General features: G+C 41.4%; 1 protein-coding gene across 2 annotated transcripts in view; it reads left to right on the top strand.

Moving 5' to 3' along the window:
* Positions 1-63: 63 nt before the first annotated feature.
* cntn3a.2 (contactin 3a, tandem duplicate 2) overlaps positions 64-11,037 on the top strand; it is a 30,484-nt gene continuing 19,510 nt past the window's right edge. The window contains exons 1-8 of one of the 2 annotated variants that reach the window (XM_020617664.1): positions 64-603; positions 3,240-3,347; positions 4,024-4,159; positions 6,554-6,729; positions 8,120-8,215; positions 8,392-8,595; positions 9,436-9,538; positions 9,889-10,073. In XM_020617664.1, coding sequence (XP_020473320.1) covers positions 3,293-3,347; positions 4,024-4,159; positions 6,554-6,729; positions 8,120-8,215; positions 8,392-8,595; positions 9,436-9,538; positions 9,889-10,073 — 955 coding nt within the window. In that variant the 5' untranslated portion in view covers positions 64-603; positions 3,240-3,292. Of the gene's footprint in view, positions 604-3,216; positions 3,348-4,023; positions 4,160-6,553; positions 6,730-8,119; positions 8,216-8,391; positions 8,596-9,435; positions 9,539-9,888; positions 10,074-11,037 lie in introns of both variants that reach the window. The other variant, XM_020617658.1, reaches the window with a different exon arrangement.

The raw sequence follows: 11,037 nt of genomic DNA, 5'->3' as shown, positions 1-11,037 counted from the left end.
TCACCGTTTTGTTGCATGGCTGCGGTCTGACGCAGGAGGGCGCAGATCTCCGCCAGGTGCGCCTTCCTCCTTCCCGCACCTTCCCATCCCAGCGCAGCTGGCTCTAGTTGCTCTATCGCCTCCTCTCCTCCAGCCCACTTCTCCTTCGCAGGGGGAAGCTGACTTGATGCGCATAATAAATCTTCTCCGCAAGATTCCTTTTCGGGCCCAATTTAAGACCTACACGTGTTGGATTTGAGAGCGTAAACAGGGGCGAGAGTCGAACCTCTTAACTGAAGATGTTTCAGATGTGATTCAGCAAACAACGTGGGTGTTGTGTGTGTAAACGCGCTGGTGTGTGTGTGTGTGTGTGTGTGTGTGTGTGGTTTTTTCCTTTTTGGTGGGGAGTGGAGAGGAAGCGGGAGAGCAGCGATATGAAACGCGTGTGTTTATGCTTCCTGCGATACCCGTTATCTCTGACTGACCACCGGCTTAGTTTCACCTGAATGAACGACCTTGCGATTGTGACCGAAATCTTCCTAAGAAGGTTTCCATGGAGGATCAATCTGACGCTTTTTCACTGAGGGTTGGATTTGCTGGTCTCAAGATATTTCAAGATAGGAGGTAAGACAAATAATATATATCCCATGAACGCGCTTTCCAATTGTGAACGTGCACACATGCAGAAAGCTGCATTATTTACACTGATGTTTATATACTACCATATTTATTCACTCTACCGGGCTCACATATCGGCCTGTCTTGTCTACTATCCCGAATTGGCTCATCAATTCCTAACATCATGTATTTGATTGAAAAAGGTTTGTTTTAGCCTGGAGCAACGAGGTGCCCTCCCAGCTGCAGCCAATTCCTCCACTCCGAGTAGTCTGATATTGGAGGGGACATGCAAACAAGCGCATCTTGGTGTTTTCTGTTTTAATTTTTAATCAGGTGTTGTTTTGGCTGAGCCGGGTCTTGCTTCGTTAAACAGATGTAGAGATAGTTACCTTAGTCACATGTGGTAGCTACCTTCTAACTGCTTCTGTGGTTCCTGTCTGTCCGCTGTGATGGGAAGCTTCACTTCAACTCGCCCTCTGTAATGTGTAGCTGTAGGGCCAACACACCACACCAACCCATTTTAGGGCTGGGTGGAGTTGGACTTGGACTTGTGGTACTTGCATGCACTGGCAAATCGAAAAGAAATCAGAGACCCTGTTCCAAAGGTATTAAAAGTAAAAATAAATAAATAGACAAATGCCCCCAGCAAACCTCCAGAAGTGTTGTGGTAGAGGTTGCCTTTATGCCTAGTGAGAAACAGTGCATGAAAAAGGTGCAAGCACACTCGCACGTAAACGCACACACACACACACACACACACACACACCCCTTTTCTACCCTGTAACATTCACCAGGTAATTGCATGGTGGTATGACACAATGTCAGCTGGAATATCTGTGATGAATGCATCTCGGGCCTTAAAAGTCCACTCCCACTCCTCCAGCTGGGCTTTTTGTTCAGCCAGCATGTTACTTGGATGGAAGCGGAGTGTGATGGAGGTGGTAGATGTCGTGATTATACATTATTTTGTTTGTGTGTGTGTGTGTACCCTCCTTGATTGAGAGTGATTCACCCAGTGAAGCTTTTCCACCACCTTCTATCACAGTCATAGCATCACTGTCCATGAGCGCAAACTGAGAACCTGTGTGCGAGAGTGGGCGGCCAGGTGCATACATGCTTGTAGCCATGCATTTGTGAGTGTGCATGTATGAACAATCTTACACAGTATGGACATGTGAATCGCTGAGTAATCTGCTCTGTGTAATATTGCTAATGGAATTCTGAAACTGTATTTTGCAGTTGTAAGTGATTTATTAGCTATATAATAGAAAAAGGAACACATGGCATCAGCTGCGCACTGTGCCGTTCTTGACAAAATCCCATTACAAATGCAGACCATAACATGCAAAGTCGACAGTAGTGTAATAGCCACTGTACCTTCCACACACCAATCCTCAGTCCTAAGGTGCCAGCTGTTTGCACACTGTGGCCCTGTCATTGAGGTATGGCATGCAGAAGTCTTCCTGAGAGAGCATACCAATCCAATTTTGCAGACTTTGAGGGAAGAAAAATGCCTGAGTACACATGAAAGGTAGGGAAGAGAATCCCAGCTGAGACCCCACGTGTCTGATTTGACATCCAGGCAGCTGACAAACAATTAGACCCTCCGTAAGTAGTGCTCTGAACCAAGCTTGCCTCGGGATTAGACCACAAATGAGCCACACGTCACGGCTTATGTCTTCTTAATGGAGAAAAAGTGTATTTTTGTGCGGCGGCAGGGTGTTATATTTGTTGTACGCTGTGAGAAAGTGAGTTTGATGTGTCGGTGTGTGTTGGTCGTGTGACATTTAGCAGATTGGTGTTATTGTCTGTCTCTGCCCTTAATAGATCTTGAACACCTCTTGAAGAAACATCTTTTGTGTGTGTTTTTGTGTGTGCATTGTGGCTTGTGTTTGTGGATACGTCCATGCAGGTGCACGCTAATGTACACAGATTTGCATAGACTCTGCACGTGTAACTGCTGTGTTATTGCCGCTTCCACCATTTGTGGATGTTTGACATTTCATAATTGCATCATTACTCGCTCAGTCTCCTGCAAGAAGCCGTCGCATCACAATTTGTAACACATGCTTCGAGCAGACAGACACTTGCCCTTGATTATGGACCTGGGTGGAATGGCTTCCTCATCAGGCTGTCTTGATACACCCCAGCATGTGGGGAGACACATGCTGCTGTGGGTGAATCTAATTGATTGGATGGCACCCAATTCCCAGGTCCAAGTTTCCTCGGGCAACCAGAGAGTGAATCCATCCAAGTGAAGGATGAGCTTAGGCGTTGGTTGCTCCTCTAATAGATTGGCATGGGCCTCTTCCCGTATGCCTCTGGTATCACCCTCAGACATCTCAGAGTGCAAGTTGGCCACACCACATGGCACAAAGTGAAACTGTCTAGATCTTCATTGATTATGAAATGTGAGGATGGACAGAAGAAATGAGACACTTCCCAAACTAAACTTCACAATAATTTTTATTGTAATCATACTGTATTTCCCACTAAAAATGCTTCCACTTCCTCTGGCTTCTGCTGATATGTGATGAAAAGGCATAATATTAAAAGTGGGATAACAATATTAAGGTCCGCTGAGTTTGGTATTTGACAACAGAATTCCCATTCCAACAGGTCAAGTTCTCCTCTCTCACCAGAGCCATTTTAAAGCTTATTGGATGAAAGTTTCATTTACCCTTGGCTGCCAAAGATGACGTTGCCATGGATACAGCTTCTACTGTTATCAGTCATCGACAGTCTGGCAGGTAAACCACCTTTTTATAGGAGTAATGATTCTTTTAACTTTGGACATTTACAGTTGTGGAATTATAGCTGAAGAACTGAACATTTTGTCAGTGTCAGGAGCGATAGGATGGCCCAGGTTTACAGGAACACCGCTGAGTATTGACTTCCATTCACAACACAAGCACAAAGCTTTCTATCTTCTTCTTCCTTTAAATGTAGCCTGATGGAAAGATACTTCATTTCCTTTTATAATCTTTTCCCAAGCACTTAGTAAAAAATGTGATTACGTAAAAACCAAGGTTTGGTGCTTTAAATTCATGGCATATTAAAGCATTACTTTTTTGACATATGATGTGCAACAGTTTACCAACGATTCATTTAAAAAAAAAATCATATTTTCTTTTTTAGCATGTGAAAATGTAATTGTGGCATCCTGATACAGTGGCATATTCTCTGGTGCTTTATTTCATCCAGTTGATTCGTTCAGAAGAATCTCATCGGCTCAAGAATATTGAGTCATGTATTGAGTCACTTCCCATGTTTAATAATGTCAAACCTCCCTTAATTGGAAAGCGTCTGACTGTTAGGCCCAAATATCATGTTTCCCCCAGAAGAACAGGGAATTAAAGAAGACTGGCTTTATCCAAATAGAACCTTTTTCTGTCTTTATGTTCAGACTGACTATTTCTCTGACAGATTGTCTGGACAGTGGATCATGCCATGGTCCAAAATGGAGGATGGAGCCTGGTGATTTGTTCATTCCTGTTGACTCCATAGAAGAAGAAGCTACTTTGACTTGTGATGCTAAGGGAACACCACCTCCTCAATACAGGTAAGAGACCATTCAAATAAAGGTATGTTTTCCATTGCTGTCAGCCTTATAGCTTCCCATTTATACAAAACCCATGTCAGTTATTGGTGCTGTAAATAAGATTTTGTAATTTCCAAGGCAATATTTTTCATGTGGAGTAGAAAGGTCTTTTTCTCCCTTATTAATTTTCTCCCAATAACATTGAAATGCACACAGACACTCTAAGCAGTGGCATCATTATGGCTTTACTAATGCATATTGACTAACACGCTGCCAATCTGCCGCTTGTCTTGCCAGATAATATCTTAGTGACACACGCGTAGCATCTTAATAATCGTCTCCTCTTATAAAATGCCATGAGACCAATGCAGGTTGCTGGACACCAGTTGGCACCAACAGGTATTGATTCCCAGTTTCTTTGGTGTTCAACAGTAAAATTACCTCAGCACAGCCGGCACAGATGAGCCAAACGATAGTAGTGCGGATTACATATGCTCATTATTTCAGGCTTTTCACCTTCCTCACCTAAAACCAAGTATTTTTGTGCACTGATTAAAGGTGAGATGAACATGTTTAATGTGGCGTCTTGTCAAACTGCCTGTGCTAAGCTCCGCATGCCCTCAGCACCTCTCTGGCTCCTCTCTTGAAGTGTAAATGGGCTCCACTGATCCCTCCCTCCCCCTTCTCTTCTTTCCTCATTTTTTCTTTCCTCTGCCAGTCCTGTCACTCATAAAGATATGAGAGAAAAGCATGCTCTCACATCAGGTCATAAAAGTAATGCCATATGAGTTTTTTTTTTTTTTTTACCTAACCCAAGGATGGCTTGTCTAACCTTTACTTGACCTGAGGTTTGAAGCCCATGGCTCTTGACTGCTGGACCATCTGGAAATACGCAGGTTTGTCTGTGCTCAGACAGTTAGACAACATGTGTTCACAAAACGACTCTCAAGCAGAGTAATTCAGGTTTGGAGTTGCTATTCGGTTACCCGCCCCAGTGTTCAGGGCACCGCTGAACAGCAGAGGCACTTCAGAGCAGGTCAGAAAGAGATGAAAACGGTGACTCAGGGATAAAAAGCTGAATACATGCAAGAGAAAACAGACACCTAAACACACACGAGCATCTGCCACCAGCCGATCCAATCCAAGTTAGAGCTGATGTCATGCAGTGACACAGCTATCTAGAATAAATGTGTAGAATATGGCAGCACTCTGGTTTGGATGTAGTGTTTAAAATTTTATTTGAAGGTTAGACGTAGAAGCTTTCAGGAGGTTGGTCATTATGGCCTTCATGCCTTTCATTTCCACTTAAGGAACACAGAAGTAAAGAAGGTGGTTTTTAATGCCTTGAGAAAAATTATGGAACATTCTTGAAAAGTGTCTCAATTTTTGAACAGCGTTTAAAAAGAGTGTTAGGGCGGCAGAGAAAGATTTTTGTGTCACTGAATAATGAGATTTGTTTAAATCATTGAATTAACTCGTGTTTTTAAGAGCTGTCTCATTTATTTGATAGTGCAGTCTGAACCTTCTGGGCAAAGTATCATTATTTTTTTTTTACTCCCAAGCCTGCTAAGTGTGTGAAGCAAGTAATGGAAGGTGAAAAAGAGAGTTAAAGGCACTCTTTGTTACATCAACCCATTGTTACCTCTTACCAAGTGCTAATGTTTTGTCCTAATGACAAGACAAAGGTGGAATAATGTCACATTATGTAAATATAATGTGAGTGAGAAGAGGTGATTATGGTTAGACAAATGATAATATCTAGGATGACTTCTAAAACCTTTATCTTCTGCTTCAATTAAATAGCAGAGGACAGCTTTGTGTATGATACTCTAAGTTTGAACTTTAATGATCCCCGCGGGGATAATTGAAGAGCTGCAGCACTGAATGGTGACACAGCAGAATAAAGAAAAGCAGAATAAAAGCAGAAAAATACAATATAAATAAGAAATTAACATTTTAAGGGTTATGTAAAGACATGGCAAAGACCACTAGAATATATGGACACTGCAGCATTATCAGGTTAGAAAGAAAAAATACAACAATAGTGAAACATAATGTATGCAAGGTATGATAGGTAGAAGCAAGAAAGTACCAATAATATTTGTCATAAAATGTCAGTTGACAAGAATGCAGGGCTGTAAAGAAAATAAAAATGTGTCTAAGACTGCAGAGGCCAAGTTGAAGCATGGCAGGAAAAGGAATTAATGGCAAAACTCATAACTGTGAAGTTCAGGCTGTTCCACCTGTAGGCCTGTGAATTCCTCAACACCGGCACAGATCTATATTATTCTTACTTCAAGTGAGTCACCGCAGTGAGTAGCGTTCTCCACTCACCTCCTGTCAGACCACCTGGGTTGAGAGAAAGCAGTGGACAGTGTGTTTTGCCAGGGACTGATGGTGTCTTTGCCCCCGCAGATGGTCACTGAATGGGACTCTCATAAATCTGGGCCTGGATCGCCGACGGCATCTGTCTGGGGGCAACCTCATTATAAGTAATCTGGACCGCTACCAGGATGCAGGGATGTATCAGTGTATGGCCTACAACACTGTAGGAGCAATCCTCAGCAGGATAGCAAGTCTGCAGTTCGCCTGTAAGTTAGTCACTCTTTTAAATGGCATTTAAGTGGAAGTCTGTGTCTTATTTGCAGCTAGCAAATAATGCAGATGCACTCTGAACTGAGTGGGTGAGTTTTACAGTATTTATCCGAGTGCTGCAACGTTGTTGTGAAGCTACATTAAATGATAAAGTAACACCGGAGCAGTTTTAATGTGATGACTGTTCTTTATTTATGGTCACACATGCAAAGTAAGAATGACTGTTTCACTTTGCATCACTTAGCTTGATCAAAATCATCAGCTTATCATTGGATCTACTCTGGGACAAACTAGTCAGCCAAACTAAGTAAGTAGTGTTTGACGAATATCATAATAAGGCCCGGAGCATGAAGAAACGGATGTTTACTCTGACTGGAACATAATATTCCGATGAGTAATGCAAATGACTAAAAGCTACAGTTCATTTCTTCATATTACAACTGCATTGCCACAAAAAAAAAAACAATAAGTCAGACTGTATATAAACGGTGATTTACTTCATATCTCTTATCTTTCATGGTGAAATCAGCAAATATCTCAAAAGTCAGTGAAGGCTTTCTTCATGCAGATCACAACACCTCCTCTTGGTGATGGTATCTAGCGTGGAGATATTTTTGGTTTTGTTTGACAAGGTTTTAAGATATGCACTGCTGAGATTTGTGGTGCTCAACCAAATAAAAAATCAACAGAGAGTCTCTGTAGAAATAACACCTTGATGTAATTTTTTTTTTTAGCTATATTCACCTTTAAGTGAAAATGCTCTCCATTAAATATGATTGCAGCGAAGTCTGTGATTTATACAGTGCATGGGCAGGGATACCAAGTAGTACATCTCCAGTATATCATGTTTATTATACTGTACTTTGTGTTTTTTTCGTTGTTTTCTCTCTCATCTATTTTGGATTTGATGTAATTGGATAATAATAGGTAAGGATTACTTCTGGATCAACAAGCTTAAGTTAGGACCCAAATTATTTGAAGTTGTTGTTAAGTAATGTAAAACGTTACATTACTCTCCCTTTTTGCACACAGTGTGTTTTTGTAAATCACAAAATAAACTAGTAGAGTTTGGCCCTATACTTTGAGATTAGAGTTTTGCCACAGTGTTGTGTTATGGCTCAGGTCTGGAACCTATTCTCACATGATTACTCTGCTTTCTTTGAGATGTACATTAGAGGCACCATAACTTGTTCTTATCAACCCAGTTTCCATGTCATTAAATTTATATCTAGTACCTCATTTTGGTTCTGGGTTGAAATTTCTGCACAATATTCTTCTAGGCATTATCGAAGTGCATTTCTCATGACAGTTCCTTGTGCCGGTCTCTTACTGAAAGCTTTTACTCTGCTTTGTTCCAATCTGATATGAGATATTTTTCCCCCTCAGACTTAGATCATTTCAAAGTCCACACCAGAAGTGCGGTGTCAGTCCGAGAGGGACAAGGAGTGGTGTTACTTTGTGGAACGCCAACATCCTCAGGAGGTCAACTGTCTCTCCTTCATCTACAGTTATTTCTTAGGAGATGTTCTGACAAGTTTAAAAGCTTTCTAAAAGTTTTCTATAGTTAATTAGTTTGCTTATAATAACATATAATTCTTGTAAGAACATTTAAAATGTTGAATCCATGATGTGCTCATATCTGCACTTTTGTCCTGCAGATCTTACTTATGCATGGGTCTTCAATGAGTACCCATACTTTGTTCAGCAAGACAATCGGCGGTTCGTCTCTCAGCAGACAGGAAACCTTTACATTGCCAAGGTGGAGTCCTCTGATGTGGGCAACTACACCTGTGTCGTGATGAACAGCATCACAAAGGGCAAAGTTCACAGCTCACCTACATCCCTGATCCTCAGGACAGATGGTAAGACACAGCTTCTGGCCATGATGTGACAAGTAGGCCTTTCAGCCACGTGTTACGGGCCTTTCCTTTTAATCATCATGCTAGTGTGAGTGCTCTTTGTCCTGTCGAGCTGCGCTACAGTTGAGTCACTGAGTGCTAAAGCCTGTAAGTAAATAGCTGCTTCTCAATGTAGGTCAGCAAACAAAGCATCCAAACCTCGTCTTTGCTGACTTAGCTTCTTTATAATTCTCATTCCCTTTAAAAGCTTTACCTGTGCTTTCACATGAATTTCTTAGGCTGGTTTTCAGTGGTCTGTTGTTCTGTTATGCTTTCATAGAAAGAGTGCATAAAGATTGCCTTCGCAATGAATTAAACATAAGCCATACATGATTGGACCATTACACTGAGTGTTCTGGCGGCTCAACCAGTTAGCTTCCACTCACTGTACTGTACATGTAGCTGCATATATTTAATCCCTTCGCATCACCTTCGAACCATTTTCTTGACTCTTACTGATATTAACAGTAAAACAGGAGAGGCTGGGATCTGCCCACACAAGCTTTAAAATAATGAATTAACAGCCAAACTAGCTCAAGCTGAAGATTTCACATATGCTTTGCCTATTCCTCCAAGAGAAGATTTAAATGGTTTCTCGCTGGTATTTGTACTGCACTCTGGTGACTGCACACTTAAGTGATGTACTACTATGAGTTCACCCACGAGGGATTGTTTGATCGTGTGCCTTTTTTTCTCCACTGTTAGTTTTTACAGTGCTGTTGTTTGGTCCATAATGCAAACCATATTGCTTGTAAATGATGAATAATGGAAGACTGAGCAAGTTCTTGTGCTTATGCTTCACAGGAGTGATGGGTGAATATGAGCCGAAAATAGAAGTTAATTTCCCAGACAATGTACCTGCCGCAAAAGGATCAACAGTAACACTGGAGTGTTTCGCCCTTGGGAAGTAAGCCGAATTTCCTGAAGCATGTTTTCAATCTCCCGCTGTCTTTCATTAGAGACAAGGTATCTGTGGATTTCTATATAGTAAAGTTACTAGGGCAATTATATATCTAAGAGTGTGGCATCAAGTCGTGATTGCTCTGAAAGCCATGGGAGACGGCTCGTTTTGTTGTCAGATTGGGTTAACTCTGAACCATTCATCTGCACACAATACAGTGAATAGGCTTCAAGCTCCATCAAACACCTTAACTGCAGGATTGTTACAGAAACCTGCAATCTGAGCAGCAATCTTAAAAGTTCAAAGGAACTTAAATCAGAACCTTGACTGAGGATTACTTGCTCTGTCTCTTCCAGCCCTGTTCCAGAGATCACATGGAAGAGGGCTAACGGCATTCCCTTCCCAAGCAAAGTTAAAATGAAGTACTCAAATGCCGTGCTGGAAATCCCCAGCTTCCAGCAGGACGATACAGGTGGATACGAGTGTGTGGCTGAGAACAAGATGGGGAAGAACACAGCCACTGGTCGACTGGCCTTCTATGGTACTGAGAGTTTTATTTGGCTTGCTAAGGCAACACAAAACAGTAAATGTAAGGTTGCTGGTGTGATGAAAAACAAGCTAAATGAGCTTTGAGTCAGACTAAAGTGATGGCCGTGGTCCTCTAAACTCTGTCTCTGCTGTAAGTTATTTAAAATTTTGAATCTTCCTTCTCGAGAGCGGGCAGTGTTGAAACTGAGCCTACTGGACGTCACACCCAACCGTGAAATCAGCTATCCAAGGACAAGCCCACCCCCTGCGCACCGTTATACAGAGAGCATACTAACTAAATGAAAATGGCCATGCTAAACCAGCTAGCTGCCTCTGGCTACATCTGAAAAATATTAATAAATTTATTTTATAGGAAACTTAAACATGATCTTACCCTTTTGAAATATCCAGTTGAAATCTGCAACAGTGGGTTGAGGATCAGAGTCTGGTTTATGGTTCATATACTGTATCTCTATATAATGTCTTGCATTTCCAGCTGCAGCACATTACACTCCAGTGTAACAGTACTTTCATTATTCATTAAGTCTTATTCTGTTTGGCCGCTTGTAAGAATGGATTTAGAGAAATCTACAAAAAATGCACAGTATTTATAAAAATGGGTCAAAAAGGGGCATAATACCAGCTTTTTAAAGATTCTATCCACTCTGTTCTGGATGTAATGCTACTGATGTCAGTGTGGGGCATCAAGAATAGGCTTAATTGGTGTGAGGTTAAGAATTGTAATTCAGTAATTTGATAATTAATACACATTATAACAGCTAATTGTCAGCCAGAAAAAGTCATTACCTCCTTCCGGTATAATAAGCTCTGTTGGTTTTAATTTTGCTGCACTTATTACATTTTGGCTTCTTGGCTGGTTTCTGCCTCTGAGTTTTCACATGAATGTGTGAGAGAGGAAAAATGACACTTGTGAAATTGAAATTGACAGTTTGTACAGTGCCTGCAAAGTGAGCTGT

Source organism: Monopterus albus, unplaced genomic scaffold (assembly GCF_001952655.1).
Source record: "Monopterus albus unplaced genomic scaffold, M_albus_1.0 scaffold6.1, whole genome shotgun sequence".
Taxonomy (NCBI): Eukaryota; Metazoa; Chordata; class Actinopteri; order Synbranchiformes; family Synbranchidae; genus Monopterus; species Monopterus albus.
Note: the sequence above shows the minus strand (reverse complement) of the source record. Positions and strands in the feature narration are given on the sequence as shown.